At 42.5% G+C, this 19,988-nt stretch overlaps 1 protein-coding gene across 2 annotated transcripts in view; it reads left to right on the top strand.

Annotated features, from left to right (window-relative positions):
- The window catches only part of WDR76 (WD repeat domain 76), a 773,733-nt gene that overhangs the window by 240,396 nt on the left and 513,349 nt on the right, over window positions 1-19,988 (top strand). For both annotated transcript variants that reach the window (XM_044077715.1, XM_044077713.1), the window contains exon 5: window positions 14,674-14,803. In XM_044077715.1, coding sequence (XP_043933650.1) covers window positions 14,674-14,803 — 130 coding nt within the window. The remainder of the gene's footprint in view (window positions 1-14,673; window positions 14,804-19,988) is intronic.

Here is a 19,988-nt window from a genome sequence, read left to right as displayed (position 1 = left end):
TTCTTCTGTCCATCCTCTAACAGGTAATCTAGGGCTTTGGACAGATATGGAAAAAGCATATGTATGCTTCAGGCAGAAAATTGTTCAGAAAATCACAAATCTCTCCAGAACTCCTGTGGAGATGGATCCCCTCGCAGTAGAGGGGGGAATTCTAACAGAAGGTGCTGTCCCTGCAGCAGAAGTGATCAGCAACATGAAGGCTTCAGAGGATCCTTCTCTGAGAAGCCTTTTCAGCATCCAAGTAGAGTTACCCGATTGCTGCACTCTGGAGGCAGTCAGGAGGCACTTATCTCTATACACAAAAGCCTGGATAGCCATTATCAAAGATATTTTGGTGCAGAGTATAAAATCCAGAGGTTATTGCATACCATTTTTCCTTATCCCAAAATGCAACAAAAGATTCTCCGATATTCCAGTCAGTCAGAGGAAAGCGGTAACCATAGAAACAGAAAAGCTGCTGAGGAAAAGAGTCGTCTAGCCGGTTACCCTGACTAAAAAGGATCTGGAGCTCAAGATTATTTTTAGTGCCAAAGAAAGACTGGGTACCTGAGACCAGTTTTGGATCTCGGCTGTCTAAATCACTGCGTAAAGCATTCAAAGTTCCAGATGGTCATGGTTCAATCCATTCTGCCATTGCTAAGGAAGGATGATTGGATGTGCTGCATAGCTCTCTAGGTTGCGTACTACCATATCAAGATATGCAGGCACTGCAGGAGATATCTATGCTTCTGGCTGGAAGCCAGTCACTACCAGTTCAGAACACTGCCCTTTGGTCTCCTCACAGCCCCCAGGGTGTTCATCAAATGCATGGCTATGGTTGTGGGTCACCTGAGACTGGCACTGATTCTGGGCTTTCCTTATCTAGAGAACTGGCTCCCATGTGCTTCCACCAAGGTTGGGAGTACTTGCTCCCCCTCAGTCTTCAAAAAATCACAAACGTCTCCAATGCAATCTCTGGAGTTCATAGGTGGCCGCCTAGATACTCAGTCACAAATAGCAACTCTACCACAGACAAGATTGGACACATTGAAGACGAACAGTACATGTTCTTCCTCTTCATTCCCGCCATGTCAAGTTAATGTTACAACTACTGCGATTGATGGTAGCGTCAATATTTCTAGTACCTTAGGCTCGCTTTCACAAGAGAGTGCTATAGTGGACCCTGGCAGTACAGTGGTCCATCATACACCATCCACTGACTGCCCTCATTCACATTATGAATGTCTGCAGGCATCACATAGCTTAGTGTAATGGAAACATGTACATGAAGTCATTCAGGGCTACCTCTTTTCTTTGTCCATGCCCAAATTCTCAGTATCTACTGATGCCTTCCACATAGGGTGGGGCAGGGGCATTATTTGGGAAAGAGAGTCCAAGACATGTGATCCTAGACAGAGGCCAGTCTTCACATCATCATCCTAGAAATGAGAGCAGTCCTATTAGCATTGCATACTTTTCAAGGTAGGGATGATTTCTATTCAGACAGACATGTCTCTGCTCTGGTCCATGAGCAAACTGGGAGAACATTATTGGACCCACTATGCAGGGAGGCAGTGAGAGTTTGGCATTGAGCACTTTCTTCTGGCTGCTTTCTCTTAACTACGCACATTCTGGGGAAAACCTAAGTGTTGGCAGACAAATTGAGCAAGGCAGTCTTACACTCTCATGAGTGGCTTCTCAGTCAGTCAGTAGTGGAAGTTATATTTTGCTGATGGGAGTCAACCATGCTGTGACCTGTTTGCTTCCACCCTCAGCACCAAGTGCTTCAGGTACTTTGCCCTAATTCCCCCAGAGAGAGTGCCACCGAGAGACTCTCTGCTTCATGATTGGCTCTCTAGTCTACTATATGCCTTCCCTCCAGCTCCTCTCATCCTAAAGTTTATTCAGAAAGCATTACAGTGGTAGAGTTATCCTCATTGTCCTATTATGGCTTTGCCAAGTGTAGTTTCCCTTCCTGTGGCCTCATCTAGTTCACCCTCCCTGAGTGCTGGATCCTGTTCAGGGCCTTTTGTGTCACCCGTCCGGCCTGCCTGTCCCGGACATGAAATCTCTCAAGCTGCCTGCATGGTTTTTCCACTTCAGGGATGGCTAGAAATTCCAAGCTTTCTTCCCATTCGCCACATCATTATGTCATCCCTTAAGGCCTCTACCAGGAGGATTTACACGAGCAAGTGGTAAAGATTTACCGTCTGGGCCTAAGAGACATCTAGTTCAATTTTCAACAGTGATCCAAGCAAATCTTGATTTTTCTGGTTTCCATTTTCTATAATGGGGCTAGTTATTTGACCGTTAAAGTGCAACTAGCTCCAATGTCATATTTTCACTTAGGCAAAAATAATTATTTTCTAGCTTCCTTAAAGTTGTACAAAGCATTTTTTTAGTGCACACTGCTGTTTTGGCTTCCTGTTAAGAATCCTTTCACCCCTTGGGACCTTACACTTGCCCTTTAAGCATTGACTCAGCCCCCCCCCCCCCCTTGAGCCTGCGGCTAGCGCAGAATTAACGTTTTTATCCTAGAAAATATTTCTTGGTTGCCATTACATCAGCTAGATGTGTATCAGAGCTCCATGCACTTTCTTCCCAGCCACTTTATCTAATCTTTCATGATATTTTGTATTTTTGTGGGTAACTGAATAGAGGGTAAACTCAATCTGAGATAACTAAGGAGAAGAGAGGGACTATGGTAAGGGGAGGAGTTTGAGTTATGGAGCCTAAAGTCTATTAAAGTGCCCCAGAATAGAGCCAATGTTGGACCCAAGACCCATCAGTTGAGGACGGATGAAAACGGGCAACACAGATGCAGAGTTACTGTGATTACGTAATTATTTTTTCACAACATATGTAAGAATGGTGAACTTGATGACCATAAGGACTAAAGAATAGTTTTTGTAAGCCACCCAGCCATTTTCTTTGAAACAGCTCAAAAACTTTCTAAACCGCTGTGATACTGTTTTGCAACAGCATGATGGCTTTGCCTGTACAGGGATTTACAGCACTATTAACTCTCACAAGTATAGTATATAATAAGGATAAAGGTGAACTCTCGGGCACTCTTCATAAATTTTGTTTTACTAATACCTCCAGCACACAGATACATTTACAATAAGGCATGAGATTTTTTCATTTGTTTTTGTATTTAACAATTTAAAATATTGGTGTGACGTATTTTCGTAGCTGCTTTAGTTAGCCAAGTCTTTTCTTTTGGAGCTACAGCATTTCATACAACTTTAGCATCATAGCCTCTGTCTAGAATATGTTGAGAATGCTTTTGATGCATTAATTCGCTCTTCCCTGCATTAGAGGCTATACCAGCATGGCTTTATTCTCTAGTATAGTTTGATCCGATAGATTAACAAATGGATTCTGATTTATAAATGTTAAGGAATGTTTATCATAAAGGTCACTGCAGTAATGTGAATCCTTATTCACTGAACTCTGCAGGGGCAGGCATCTGAACTGTTCCCCTAAACCAGAACATTAATCTGACATGCTGCTAAAAAGAGAGAGAGGGAGAGGTCTGCATTGCTGTCATTTTTGTTCTTTTATGACGAGAAACTATTATCATAAGGGAAAGGTAATAGAATGGGAAGAGGGTAAGAAGACACTTGGACTGCAGGTTATACAGACTGCCTTCCCTGTCAGAGACTGATACCAGAGTATATGCAGAGAAAAGGAAAGGAAAATCCTAAGTGAAAGACCTGCTCAGGTAGAGTTTTTAGTTGAATCTAAACAGAAGCTGCTGTTATAAAAAAGGGACAATTAATTGGGCATGTAAAATATTGCATAGTAAATATAGAAATCAGCCAGAGGAGGTTCGAAAAGATTGGGAAGAGAGAGTGGATAAGCAATTCACAAGGAAACGAAGGGTCAAACATAACTTATGTATGGCTCCCAAATGTACTACAAAGTCCAGAAGATTTAAGATTTTTACTTTGCAGTATTTGCGTAGGTATATTTATACCTCATTAGACTCCAAAGATTTTTTTCTTCAGCTAAATTTTGGAGGTGTAATGAGGAAGATGCAACTGGAAACTTATGTTTTGGGAATGTAATGAGTTGACAGACTTTTAAAAATTCCCTACAAAGTACTCTGTCAGAAATATTGGGTGAGCAAATGAGTGTAAGTAAAATATTTTTTGAACTGGGATACGGGAAAAGAATTGCTTAGACATAGTGAGGCCTTGTTTAGGTTTAATTTTGGTGGCTGCCAAAAAACAATTACTAGAGAACGGAAATTGAAGTCTAAACCAACTTTACTTGTAGTGAATATTGTAACAGAGGTAAAAGAACCAGAAGTAGGATCTTTAGAAAAAGGGTAGGAGCAAACTGCATAGAAAAATACATCTAAATTGTGGGAACAACACATGCAGAAAAATGATTTGGAGGAGGTTTAAAGGAAGGCAGGAATTGAGCAGTTTATACAGTGTTGGATTGATGATGCCCCACCACCCTCCCAGCAGTGTCTCTGCCAAGCCTGTGCCACTATTGATTATAGAAAGTTTGGAGAGGGACCTGTATGAGATATATTGCATAATATTTGCAACTGTTAATTGAGTTTTTCTTTTGTAGAAACGTACGTTTTTCTGTGTCTTAAATGATAAGTCAGTTAAGGTGTTAAAAAGAAATGACCGGTCATTATTTTTTGTCCATCAATTCCCTTCAAGCTGACTTTCAATTAACAAGTCTGTGCTATACCTCAGCCTGAAGCACTATAACCAAAACTGGGGTTCTAGCTAGTTGGGTTAATTCTTTGAATTACATTTCTTGTATGTGCACTTTTGAAATTCAGCCTTTGTACATGTAGTTCTGTTTAGTAATACAGATAGATGTATTAGAATTTTCTCGCTATTTCCACTGAGGGTCAAAATTCTACTTTGGCGAATGATTCTAATTCAGGATTTCTGTTTTAAGCGCAACTTGTATAAATCATTAATTTAGCTTATGTTCACTTTATGTATTAGCAACAATATTTTTCATCAGTTTTATTTGCTTGCATTTACTTTAAAAATGTTTGCAGTTAAGTGTTACTCCTAGTTAACAAAATAAACAATCAAACAAGAATTAGGTTCCCAGTGTGGGGGACCTCTTTGCTGTTGTAGATTTGTTAAAATCTATTTCTAATCAGATTTTGTGTGTGGAATTGATGTTTTCAAGGGCCATTAAATAATTATATAAAAAATGATGACTATAGAGCCAGTGGTAAAGGAGTGAGGGAAGACGCAACCTAGCAAGTCGTATTGAGGCTTGAGGGCATCAGATCTGCAGAGGTGATGCCTTGTTCACCTTTGAACCCACAGTCTGTTTCAACTGAGTACCCTTTTGTTTTGACCAGTTTGGATGCAGTGTGGGATTTTTTCCGTATTGCTAGCTAGGCCTCTGAAGGTGAGGCCTGTAGGTTTGGTACCCGTTTTAATATGCCCACAGGGAGTGTCTACCTTTCACCAGGCAATACCAACTATTTTAATGTGACAAGCTTTGAAAGGCCTATTGATAATGCTGGCTTCTTGTTGAACTTCTTCAGTTAGCATAATTACTGTTTTTAAGGGCTGACTAGACAATGCCCTCCCCAGCAGTGTCTGCCAGGCCTATGCTACCACTGATTTATAGAAAGTTTAGAGAGGGACATGTGGCTACGTGGCAAGGTATTAACTCCTAGGTGGTTCGGTCTTGCACACACATCAGGAGCATCTCTTCAGAGTGAAAAAAAATCTTCTTTTCAGTAAGGCAAGACTTAGAAAAGAAGGATAATGGTAGGTTTGAGAAAGATCTCTTCTCCTTCGGGATATGGAACTGTGATGACAAGGAAACAATGTTGTTGGGCTTCCTCCAAATGACATTGCCTTTAGAGAATTCTTAGTCTTATGAGAGAGCATTCATTAGAATCACATAAGAGCTACCTTGACCTGTTGGGTGTAGATGAACCAATACTGATTGCTGTCCCCTTTCATATCCCAGGTCTTTGATGCCTTTGAGAAGACATTCTTGGAATCCTGCCCCCCCCCCCAAAAAAAAAAAAAAAAAAAAAAAAAAAAAAAAAAAAAAAAAAAAGCTGGACATCTCCAAATTCCTTTATAATAACTGGTGATCCATCAGTGTTATTCCCTGGGTGTTGAGGGAATCCGTACTGGCTGCGTGGCTTAGCATGCTCCTTAAGAGTTGGTTTCAGTGGGGGAAAAGTCTAAGTGCTAGCCTCACATAAGTTAATGCTAGGATTTGGCTGTGATATACCGAAGTAGGCAGCTAATTCATTCAGTCTTTAAGATGGGGAAGCATGCCATTGTGTGGTAGGATATATCAGGTGCCCACGGTGCATGTGTAGCAACCATGAAAGTTATATGCAAGCACTCTTGACTGGGAATTCAGCCTATGCTCAGTGTTAAGTGGTAGCTGTCCGATGCCTGTCTGGGTAAGAGCTTGCCATTTTGTCATCCCTTTTTAAGAAATTGGAAAGTAAGACAAGATCATGTTTCAAAGTATTGTGAAAGACTAAGGAGGAGAGGGAGAGAATGACCTTTTGGCCCGGGCAGCACTCATCCTATCTCCTGTCAAGCCTTTTCTGGGCTGTCAGTCCTTTTAGGACCATGAGGCTGACATTGTGGATGATTAGTGCTCATTCCTGTCAGGCATGTTTACAGAGGATATGCTACACATATTGAGGAGGAACAATAAGCCCAACACCAGAAAAACATTTGTGGTAAAGTGTAAAAGGTTCACCCACTGGTGCTTTTTATATTTTTAATTGTTCAGTTGATTATATATTCTATTCATTTATATTTCTTTTGACTTTGTGGAAATAAAAAAGCTTAAATAAAATCTACAAAGGACAGCAACCAAACTAGGCACAGCTGTGTGGTCCCCACCTAATACCTCTCAGACCTCTTCAATGCAGGGCCTATCCTAGGCAGCTATCAAAGTACATGCCTTAGTCATATCTGTCTGTCACTACACCTCCACCCCCTACTGCATTCTCAACAGCTACTTATGAAACAGTTTCTTTAGGGGTTCTCCTCTTGAGACGTTTCAGAAAAGAGTGTTGTGAACTTAAATTATGGTAAGTTCCCAAAACAAATGTATTTTCTATAGGATGATGTACTCCATCTGAATTTGCTGCCACATTTTGTAACTTGCATCTGTTTTTAAAGATTAGCCAAACCTACTGTTTTACTAAAGAAGTTTTCATTCTGTGTCATGCATTGTCTGTGTGAAATGCCATTCCATATTTTTATCACATGTGGTGATAACTGACATTGCTTAATTTGTGCCCTTCACATAAAAGTACATCTGATATTGTTAATCCGAGTTCACTCCTTACGTATGGGTATCGGTTCCGACCTCAGAACAGAGCCGGTCATCTTCCAAGCTCACGCCAGCTAGAAGCTCTCGAGCTAGAACTCTTACCCAGAATTCCCCTCTCCCTGTTACCCCAGATTTCATTTGCCGCGTTGCCATTTGGTCGTGTCAAGCTACTTCTCTTGAGCCAAGTACAATATTTGTTACCATTCTAGTCTAAAACAATGTTTTCTCTCAGAAAAGTTTCTAAATTGTTTTCTCTTACCTTATCGCATTTAGCGACTATCTCTTCTTAAAATGTTTCAATCTTTTTACCGCAAGGTATTTTCTTTTGTATCATCGTTGGTAGACCCCTTTTCTTCTTTACCTTTGGGTATTTCTTGTACCATTGCTGGTTTTCTTTCTGATTTCATTCTTTTCTATCATGGATAAAGAAGGTAGTTCAGGATTTAAGAGATGTTCAGATTGTGGTCATAAATTACCTACTTCAGATGCACATTCTGTGTGCGTCTATTGTTTGGGTGTGCTTCATTTATCAGTTGATCCACCCTGTGGAATTTGTAAGAACTTCTCTAACACGTCGTTGATTGAGAGGAAAAATGGTTACTGAAGGGGCTACTCAAATCTCCTTTTTCAGAGGCTATTTCTGGGTCGGAGGCTTCAACCCCTCCAAGATCCCATAAGAAAGACTGATGATCTTTCAAAGGCCAAATCTCTTCCTTCGTCCCCGGCTGAGGACTCCCATCAACAGAGACCCAAGAAGGCTAAGCTTTCTACTTCGGATCCGACTCTTTTGGCTCCAGCACATTCAGTGCCTAGACCATCAGCACCAAGGCCATCGGCACCATCTGTGACTTCGGCACCGACTAGCATGCCCTTTACCATATCGGTACCGAGGGGCTCCTCGGTTCAAACCTCTCTACTGGCACCGACTACCCTGTCGGCGCAGACTGTAACCACATTGGCTCCAATTCCTTACCCGGAACTGACAACTCAGTTACTGACACAGATTTTTTTTGGTCTCAGCCTCAGCACCGACAACCACTTCAGCACCAACCTTACTGTCTGTGCAGACCATGACTTCGGCACCGATTGATTTCCTTGGTGCAGACACCTGTAGTACAGTTTCTTACGGCACCGTTGTTTTCAGTGCAGACTGGTGATGTGGGCACCAAGCTTGTCCCATCTGTGGATAGACCTGACTCTCCTTCAGCTGTGTCCGTGAAATCCACTAGAAGCCTCTCTGAACACGACTTGTTGCGTCTTGTGGATCAAGTGCTTTTGGCCAGAGGTATCCTGCCCCTAGAACCTATCCTTCCGTGGGAGGTGATCACCCTTTGCCAAAGACCCCTACTTATTCTCCTCCTTCATTGCCTTTGAAGCCTCTTGATATAGTGCAGTCTTCCCCCTCTACGGTTCCCTTTATGGACCTCGCTAAGGAACTGCAGTTGCCTTCGTGGCATGTTAGCTGTGGCGTACGTAATTTGGTGTTTCACAGCCATCCAGGGACTGTGAGTCAGCAGGCTGAGCCCCTTAGGGGAGGGGTGACCCCTGTCCAGGACACTCACCCTTCTTCAGGTGGACCGGCCTTCCAACTAATGGGGAAAGCTTTGGCGTCTGCTGGCGATACTGTGCTGTCAATCTCCCTACCCTCCTCTGGACCACTATGTACACAAGTCGCTCCTATCGGACACCGGGCACAAGGGCCTCAGGATGTACTCCCACAGGAAACCCCTTTTGCGTGGTCTTCCCCAGCTTCTCCCTCTGAGGAAGTTCATAGCAAAAGCTCGTGCAAGAAGAAGCACATGGACTCCACAGAGGTGTCCCTTACTGAAGACATAGACTTTGATGGGGAAGGATCCCCTAGCTCACCCTCTGAGGTATACTTTGGTGATCTCCTCAAAATCCTTAAACAGAGAGGTGACTGGCAGGCCTGTAACCTGACCTCTGAAGAGTCTGTGTTCCTTCAGGCCTTTCGCGCCCATCCCCCTACCTCCTGGGTTACTCCACTTGCCGAGGAACTGGTCAGGCTCGTCGTGCAGCTTGCGTGGAAGGCTCCTGACACCATTGAGGCCATTCCCCAGGCCGGATAAAATTTTGTCCCCCCCTACTACTGACCCCCAGTGGTCCAAAGGTCTTCCGTAGATGCTGTGGTGGTGGCAGCTGCAACCAAGAAGGACCTGGTGGGAGAAGAAAGCCAGACTGTCCATCCACCCAACAAAGAGTCACGGGCCCTGGACAGAGTAGGGAAGCATACTTTTGCATCAGCGACCTTTGCAATCAGGTCCCTGAATTATATGGCGCACTTCACCAGGCTTCAAGGGGATTTAGTATCTGAGCTCTCTGAAACTTTGGCTGGTGCCATGTCTGAGGTCCGTGGCAAAGTGGCCTCTCACCTTAATACCTTTGAATTGATATCAAACTCCTCCATGCGCCTGATATTTCACGCATCAGAAAGAGCAGCTAGAGCGGCGAGTTCAGGCGTTTTGAGACTGCATGCCTGGGTGACCTTATGTAATTTCGCTGAATCCTTCAAGGCTTCCTTTCTCAATGCTCCCATTGAAGTCTCCTCATTGTTTGGACCCAAAGTTAAAAGCACACTGGCCAGATGTGAACAGGACGGTAAGACCCTTTCTGCCGTAGGTGTCCGTTATTCTTTCCCTCAGTGTGCTTTCTCCAGAAACCAGAAGAGTGGGAAGATACGGTACAAAAAATCTCAGGGTCCTTTCTGTGACATACAGGCAGAGTTCTCCCGTAGAGGCAGAGGGGGAAACTCACAGGGAAGACGCCCTTTTCAGGGCAGAGGGGGTCTGCTTGACCAGGGTTCTAGGGGATTCTTTTTCCTGGTCAATCCTATCAGAGAGCGGCCCAACTCCTTTCCTGTGGAGGTGGTTGGGGGTCTTTTCTCCTTGTACCCTTCTGCCTGGCTAACTGACTCTTGGGTACAAAGGATAATAACCAGAGGTTACCATATCCCCTTCGGTCTTTGTCCTGCCCCCCCCAACAAACTTATCCGACATTCCAACCAGTCAAAGGGAAGAAGCAGCACTAGAGATAGCAAAGCTGCTAAGAAAGAGTTATCCATATAGTCCCTCCAGACCAGATAGGATCCGGATTCTACTCAAGACTATTTTGGTGCCAAAGAAAACCGGGGACTGGAGACCAATTTTGGATCTCAGTGTATTGAACAAGTTTGTAGGAGTACAAAAATTCCAGATGGTCACAATACAGTCTATCCTCCAGCTTTTGGAAAAAGACGATTGGATGTGCTCTATAGATCTTCAAGATGCATACTACTACATAAAGGTGGACAGGCCATCAAGAAGATTTCTGCGCTTCTGTGCGGGAGCCAGTCACTACCAGTCCCAGAGTACTGCCCTTCGGACTCTCTACACAGCCCCCAGAGTGTTCACAAAGTGCATGGCAGTCGTCACAGCTCACTTGCGACTACAAGGATTCCAGATGTTTCCATACCTAGGCGACTGGCTCATCTCCGCCCCCACCAGACATCTATTGGAAGAAGCCCTGGCATACTCTCTCCTCGTTTCAAAAAGGCTAGGCATAACCATAAACTGGCAAAAATCCAATCTCACCCCATCTCAGCCCACAGAATTCATAGGGGTCATATTGAATACAAAGAATTGCAGAGCATCCATTCCAGTGCACAGAATTCTAAGGATAAAGCAACTGATCCCAATCCTTTCAAGGGAGAAATCCACAGCTCACTCTGTCCTACAGCTGTTGGGTTCCATGGCACCCTCCATCACCATTGTCCCCCTGGCCAGGTTTCACATGAGGCTTCTACAGTGGCTACTGCTCACCCAGTGGTATTCTTTTCACCATCCTCTTTCAGCCAAGATTAGAGTAACTCACAGGTGCAAACAGGATTTAAATTGGTGGATGACCCACAACCAGTCACAATGGTCTCTACAGTGACCACGGACACCTCCCTGATGGGGTGGAGGGGACTATGTCAGGGTCAGACAGTCCAAGGCACTTGGTCTGAATTGGAGGCCCAACTGCATATAAATGTTCTGGAGCTGAGGGCGGTGCTTCTGGTGTTGCAAGCATTCCATCCCCTGCTGCCGTCTGGGACTATTGCGATACAATCAGACAACATGGCGGTCGTCTGGTACATCAACAAACAGGGTGGAACCAAATCTTGCTCCCTTTGTCGAGAGGCCATGAGGATATGGCAATGGGCGATGGCTACCAACCGTTTTCTTCTTGCAACGCACATTCCCGGGAGTTCCAACGTGATAGCAGACAGAACTCAGCAGGTGCATTCTACAACCTCACGAGTGGTCCCTGAATCCCTTGATAGCTGCGGAGATCTTCCACCACTGGGACCGTCCTTGCTGCAACCTCTTTGCATCCCCGACAAACTACAAATGCAGCAACTACTTCGCCCTGATTCCCCCCTCCGGGACAGTCACCCAGGGACGCTCTAGTCCACAATTGGCCCTCGGGTCTTCTTTATGCTTTTCCACCTCTTCCCCCTCATTCCCCAGTTTCTGAAGAAAGCCCGTTGGTTGAAGAGCAAGGTGGTCCTCATAGCACCATATTGGCCTCGTCAGATTTGGTTCCTCTTCCTTTGGCCTCACCTGCTAGATCAACCATGGATCCTCCATCCAACCCCGGGGTTGACTTCCCATCCGCAGAATCTGATTCATCCCAACTTTGGACAGCCTGAAGCTCGCAGCTTGGCTCCTCCAATTCCCTTGATTGCCAGGCAGAATGATCTTTCTTTACCAGTACGGGACATTCTTATTGCATTTCACAAGTCTTCCACTAGAATTACTTATTTAAGCAAGTGGAAAAGATTTACCTGTTGGCTGAAAGAAAAGCAAGTAGATCCTTTTTCAGCACCAGTGTCGACAGTACTAGAGTATCTAGCCGATCTATTCCAATCGAGTCTGTCTGCCTCTACTATTAAGAGTTCATTTGGCTGCAATATCTAATTTTCATGAGGGTGTCCAGGACTCCTCTCTTATGTCACACAAATTATGCAGGACCTTCACAAAAGGTGTGAATCAGCTGAAGCCCCCATTTTAGAGAATCTATTCAACCATGGGACCTGTCATTAGTTCCACAAGCTCTGATACTGCCACCTTTCGAACCAGCTTCTTAATGCGACCTCAAATATTTGTCATGGAAAACCTTGTTTTTGGTCGCCATTACTTCTGCCAGACGTATCTCTGAGCTTCAAGCCTTATGCATCAGAGTCCATACTTGATTTTTCATAGAGATAGTGTCTTTGAGAACTAATCCTTCCTTTCTGCCAAAAGTGATCTCTGAAATGTCCATTAATCAAACCATTGAATTGCCAGTTTTCTTCCCCAATCATTCAAACAGAGGAGAGTATTGCCTACATTCCCTAGATATTCACAGGCAAATTTGCTTCTACTTGAATAGGACTAAAGCCTCTTGTAAATCAGACCAGTTATTTTTGCCCTATTCTGGACCTAGATTAGGATGTGCTGTTGCTAAGGTGACATTGGCTAGATGGTTGAAAGACCTTGTGACCTTCATTTATACGCAACGTAATATTCCTTTGCCGACTACCATCAAGGCTCATTCGACAAGGTCCGTGGCAACTTCTGCTGCCTTCCATGCCAGAGCTTCTTTACATGAAATCTGTGCAGCTGTAACCTGGGCTGCGCCTCATACCTTCATCAATCATTAAAAATTGGATTTGGCCTCCAGGGGAAGAGCATCTTTTGGTTCTGTGGTGCTCAGGAATGTCCTTCCATGAGAGCCTCCCAGGAATAGAGGTAGCTGGGGACTCTGTCCCATACGTAAGGAATGAACGAGGATTAACATTGTCAGATAAAGAAGTTATGTCTTACCATGACATTCCATCTGTATTGCTGATCCGCGTTCAGTCATTACGACCCTCCCTCCTTCCGCTCCTGTGGCTTCTAGTGGATCGCATCATCTGGTTCTTTTAGGTCATTTGACCAGAGGTAGCCTCTACCTTCTTTTGACTTGCAAACTCAATCTGAGGTAACAGGGAGAGGGGAATTCTGGGTAAGAGTTTTAGCTCGAGAGTTTGTAGCTGGCGCGAGCTTGGAAGATGGCCGTCTCTGTTCCGAGGTCGGAACCAATACCCATACGTAATGACTGAACGAGGATCAGCAGTACAGATGGAACGTTATGGTAAGACATAACTTCTTTTTTTCACCTTCTTTTATAACTTGCAGACATGAGGCTTTGCATTGTGCTGTTCTCATCTCCAGTCTGTTGGTCAGTATACCTCTCAGATTTAGGAGTATATGCAATACAGTATTCACTACACTGTATTTCACTTATTACACTGACCACATGCCAGTAAATGAAGGTGGTAACTTTAGTAAAATACATTTTAGTCAGTTGTTTTGTGGTGGTGTCTCATATCTCAGTTTATGCCGTGAAAAGTTTGCCTACTCAGTGGGTGTAAATTACACACCAGTCCAGTATTTGTTCATTTTCTACAACACTCCTAATTTTGCATTATTCTACTTATTTGTCTATTAATTACTTTATTTATGCATGTATGTATTTAGATTTCTGAACTGGAGTGCAACACTGATTCAGAAGGACCAGTTTCCGGCTCAGCTGGTGGAAAGTCTAAACAAAACACAACGCAATTGCATTTAAAGTACAATAATAGGTAGAAATGCAAGTTAACATTTGTGACAAGTAGACAATACAGTTCCTGATTTAATAATTGTAAAAAAGGTGCACATAATGTAGTAATGTCAAATACGGGGAAGAACAAGGAGAAAACAGTGAAGTGAAAATGAAGGATGAAGTAAAGAGAAAGGAAATGAAAAACATTAGGATAATAAAAGAGAGAGGGGGAATGAAGTTGAGAAAGTACAGTAAGATCTAGATCAGAAGGTTAAATAGATGGAATAGAGTGTGGGTGGGAGGAAGACAAAGGGAAAAAAAGACCATTATGTTGACTAATAGTAAGTGTAATCAGCAGTGGTCATAAAATGAATTAGGCGGGTCCTTTTGTTTAACGTCTACCTATTTTACATTTGTTAGCAATGGGTTCATTTTCTACATTGATATGGATATGAAGCTGATACAATAGTGCAATGCAGCAAGATGATGTAGCATGTTCTCCACCAACTGTGCTCTGAGTGTATGGAATCTCTCTTAGCAGTTAAGAATTTGCTTGTTCCACATTCTGCATAGCCACATGAGTTTGCTTTGGCTGCAGCTGTCCGTATTCATACCCTGCAACCTTGAATGCACATTTGGTATGCTTAACACGTTGATAAGTACTTAAATTAAGAAGTAAATTGCTGTAGAATTTCAAATGCATCTCAAATGCTGGATTGTGGACTTTAACTGCACTCTGTCATGCTAAGTTTGTTATTCATTTTGTTACAGACAGAAAAAATTAAAACCAGATGAGGAGGTTGTCTCTCGGAAGTCAATGAGATTACAGAGATTAGATCCCGAAGGAACTCCATTACCAGAATTACCAGTAAAACCAGAAACAGATTATATAACCAGATATGTAAGTGTGTAAGCAGTGTAAACAGTAAATTTTTACCAGTATTAAAGAGCACATGTAAACAACAAAATACTTGCATTTGTGCCAGATCTGAAGAATTGGTTAAATCAGTCAGCCAGTTTAAAATTACATTCTAGTTATGTCAAATGTCCCACAGTTTTGAATATTTTTTGGTCATTTTACAGGATTGCAGAATATTGCATGGCTGCCTCATTGAGTTTCTTCGTGGAGTTGCATATTGAGTTTGCTTGGTCTTAAATGACTAGCTGAGTTTATGCAAATGTGCACCTTCTTTGCAACTGGTTTTCATGCAAGTTCCACTTTTGTTGGGTGATCTCTAGGTCTGGGACTGATTAATACAGAGGAGTTATTACTGTGAATTGATAAGGAAACATAATTTTACCTTCCTTTCTACTTCTCATTTGCCTACTTTTGTGTCTTGATGCTTTCAGTCTTTTTATCACATAGCTTGTTGACCTTTTAAATAATCTGAACTAAACCCCAGCTGCACTTATTTGTTGAAGACAGCACCTTGCAGTTTTTACATTTTCCATTATGGATGATCTTATGTTTTATTCCATTAAACAGCTTGTTGGCAAATAATTATTTCAGTAAAACAATTTTAGTTATTAATTCCTTGAACGAACGCAGTTGGCCCTGTTTACTTCACCGAGTTCTGAAAATTTACTTTAACATTTGGCACTTTTTTTTTTTCTTTTCTTCATCTGGGTTCATAGCCTTGCCAGATGTTTATGCCGAATTCTTGTCTTTCTGCCCCCCTCCTGATAATTTTTGGCCCCATATGCCTGCCAACTCTCTGGCCTTCCTTTGATCAGATAGTGCTCATTTGTTCTTCTGCTTTAGGGATTCCTCCCAGCTCTGGGGTGGGTGCTGTCCAGGGGAAGCCATTATCTATACCACCATGAAGGTGCTTTGTGTTTACAGTAGTGGTGTAAACCCACTTGCTAGATGAGCGGAAAGAGTGCATCTCCTCACTACAGTGGCACACAATGCTCTCCTCTTGCAGATGTGTTGTTCCTGATACTTGCTACAGTGGCTAACACAAATTGGTGGCTTAGTGAGCTTAACTCCCACCTTCTATTGTGCTCCATTGCATTGCTGACCCTCATATGAAGGATTGTGACGGTATGTGAGGCTGATTCTCTGACTTATCCCCCTGTAAGTGCTGTCAAGTGTGTGAGCCACTAGTGGAACTAGGGTTTCCTAGGCCATAGTCAGGGCTTTATCCCTCCAGTCTGCTGGTATTGCCTTAACATTCATGGTGATCTCCATATTTCACTGTTGCAGTACGTGGGATTCCTGTCTGCAGAAAACTGAAGGCTGCCTCTAATACCAGAGCTTTCACCTTCCCCCTCGTTGCCTCGCTCACTCCCTCTTCTGACATTGGGACATTGATGGTATAAAGGGAGTCCGTTAGAACCATCTTTCAGTTCTCTTTTGCTGTGTTTTGACCACTGCCTTGTACACTGCTGTTGATTTGCCACTCTATTGGGTTGGCATGAAGCCAGAGTCAAATAACTACCTCAGTAGGGGAAATTTAATTTATTTTGTTTTTTAAATGGTTTCTGGATGTCTGAGCATAAAGTAGACAGTTATCTTAGGTTCAGGAAATAGATTTCACACATGGATTTCCACAGTTTTATCTTGCATTATGTGTCCAACTGTCTGCAGTGTACATGTTTCAATACGCAGAAGATAAAATACTGGGCTGAGTCCATTGAAAACTACTTGCAGCATAAACGCTAAGCATGCTAAGTCGTCCACCTGTCCCTTTCCAGACCCCCCCCCCCCAAAAAAAAAAAAAAAAAAAAAAGAAAGAGGAACACCACAGACAGTTTCAATGTTAAGCAGTCCCCTTAGGCTAAAGGTTGCAGATACCACGGATGCTCTTTTGCAGCTCCTTTAGCTAGGACCTATTTGAAGTCTCTGATGTGACTTCACTTGATGTCAACATGCTGCCTGTCATTGTCATGTCTTTGAGCCAGATCCACCTTGTCTTTCTAGCTTGGAGCTGCTCTTCAGGCATCTGTTTAATGCAGGAGTGCTGGTTTACAAGAAAGAGGGCAGTATCCACTGAATACTTGTCTAAGGGGTCATCTGTCTCTTTATCCCAACCACAGTTGACTGGTTGTCAGCCCCAGTTTTCCCAGATTGCTTCACAGGATCTTTACAGACTAGCTCAGAATTTTGTGGAGTTTATGAAATCTATGAACAAGAAAAGAACCAAGCAAATAATATACAGACTCCAAACCACAAATAACTTGCTTAGGTGCATAAATCGACAAATTTCCAGTGCAACTAATTAAGGTGATTTTGTTAAAATGTTAAGCGCTTTCGTTCCTCTCAATGGAACTTCTTCAGAATATTAAAAACAAGTCATAAACCAGCATTTAAAAACCTTAAATTGATCCAATCCACAATATTAAACAGTTGAATTTCAGTTGGAAAAAAAAAACAGTTACATATCTATCCTCACATCCTACCACACACAACTTCATCTCATCATTCCAACCCAGTGGCAAACTGATACCATACCCAATTCACTAAAACTAATTCATTTTCCAATATCTCCATGTGACCTTGCCCCAACCTATCGCTATTCCTACATAAATAATAAAGCAACAAATAAAATAAACCCCTACTTATCCCAAAAACAAGAGAAAATGCTACAGAAACTACTTAAACTGTACCTATATCTAACTCAACAACTCATTTGCTGTGGAGACATAACCCTAACCCAGGACCCAACTCTTCAATCCATACAAACCTAAACCAACCAAACCCTCTTTATAGAAGGGCGACCTCCTCTCTACTTCTCTTAAGCATTAATGTTAGAAGTATACTTAACAAAGTTCAGGACCTCCATGCCCTATTGACTTTTTATATAAACCAGATTTAGCCATAGCAACTGAAACTTGACTGAGACCAGAACATCATGATAATGAGATTACACCCCCTGGCTATAATATTATGCAGAAAGATAGGACAGGGAAAAGAGGAGGAGGCATAGCCATACTGTTTCAAAATCATCTCATATTGGAACAGGTTAGCTACAACTTCCAGGAAGTCAACGACATAGAACTGATTCTTGCTAAATTAAAACTAAACTCTCCCAAATGTGTAGTTATAGCAGGTGCCTACATCCCACTGTGAAATAACATTGCCACTATGGAAAACCTATTGCACTGGATATCTACCTCCCATCCCCAAGATACCATTCTTTTAGGAGACTTTAACATTGACTGGTCTGACTGTACCAAATTTAATCCCTCTACACATATTAATCTTCATGTGTTTACCCAAATCATAGATAACCCCACCAGAGTCGATATGAAAACCAAACGTCAGTCCATCTTAGATTGGATACTTCTGTCTGACCCCACCTTAGCACACCAATCAGGCTGCCTACTAGACAATTTGAGCGATCACCAACCAGCTTACCTTACTAGGCATTAATCCCATCATAGTAAACAACCCAACCTTAGAACAGTGTATAACAAAAAGAACTTCCAAGTCAAGGACCTAAACAACAAACTAAAATACTGTAACTGGACTCCCCTAAAACACCTACCCCTAGATGAAGCAGTAGATTACTTTAATACAATCTTTGTCTCTATCCTAAACCATCATGCACCAGCCCGAACCATCAAAGTTAAGACAAACTGCACCCCTTGGTTAACAAAAGAAATTAAAACCATAATGAAGGAAAGAGAGAGAGCCTGGGCTCAATATCATAAACTTAAAACCTCCACCTCAGAACAAACTACTTAGCACTACGAAACAAGTCCAAATAACTTATAAGACTCGATAAAATCAATTACTACAAAACCTTACAAGAGAAAAATGCTCAACCCTCAAATTCTGGGCCTCAATAAGAAAATTACTGCATCCAGGTAAAACCGACACTCCCACACCCATACTTCATCCGACAAAGAGGACACCCCTACACAATTCAACAAATTATTTACAGAAACGGCCCTAGCTCTATCTAACACCCTAAATAACACCACCAGCTCTACACCTTCTGCAACCAAGACTAACCCTATTACACAACAGACTCCCTCTAACTTTTCCTGGTCTCCAGCACGTACCCAACTTACTACTAAACTCCTCAAGAAGCTAAAACCTACCACACTATCTGCTGACAAACTTACTGCTGATTTCCTTCAATTAACATCTGAAACTATATCCTACCCTGTATTTATACTCCTAAATAGGTCCATAGCAGAGTGCAAAGTACCTAACCTGTGGAGAATGTCTCATATTATTCCACTCCACAAAGGTGGCAACTCCCTTGAGCTCACCAACTACTGCCCAGCTGCAATTTTATCTCCTTTATCAAAAATACTAGAAAGAGTAGTACATTCACAACTAATGCAATACCTCCTAAAAACTGACATTGTATCTACATCTCAACATGGCTTTCGACCCTCCCATAGTACTACCACTGCTCTATTCTCATATACCAACATAGTCAACACCCATAGAAACAACGGACTTTTCATTTCCTCTGTATTCTTAGACTTATCTAAAACGTTTGATATGGTCAATCACAGCCTGCTTCTCAAAACTCTATGTACCCTTAACATTAACTCCCTCACAATATCATGGTCCAACAGCTGTTTATCAGGCTGACAACAAGCAGTTCTTTGGCAGGACCAACTATCCTCCCTTCTACAAGTATCTATAGGAGTCCTCAAGGGCCCCATACTTGGTCCTTTACTGTTCTCTGTATTTACAAATCAGATAGATGCCACATCCCCCTCTGCCTCTATAGTGAAATATGCGGATGACACAACTATCATATGCGTTGCCTCAACCTTAATCGAACTTCAAACAATAACACAGCATAACTTTACTCTGGTTGAATCATGGTTTTATAGCATTAAACTTGTACTCCATCCAAAAAAAAAAAAAAAAACAAAACTGCTACTCTTCAGTCCTGGTAGAGCTGCTGCACTAAATAATGATTTCACCATAAACTCCCAAGGATATACCTCAATCACCCGAACAACTGACACGAAACTCCTAGGAGTAGTAATTGATAACCTAAAGATTGACACACATATAGCCCAAACAATCAAAAAAGTGAACAAAAAGCTTGGTCTGCTGTATCTGAACAAGCAATTCATGACCAGTTATACCAAAGCCACTATTGCTAGAACAC

This window comes from Protopterus annectens, chromosome 7.part0 (genome assembly GCF_019279795.1).
Source record: "Protopterus annectens isolate FY-2018-M chromosome 7.part0, PAN1.0, whole genome shotgun sequence".
Taxonomy (NCBI): domain Eukaryota; kingdom Metazoa; phylum Chordata; order Ceratodontiformes; family Protopteridae; genus Protopterus; species Protopterus annectens.
Note: the sequence above shows the minus strand (reverse complement) of the source record. Positions and strands in the feature narration are given on the sequence as shown.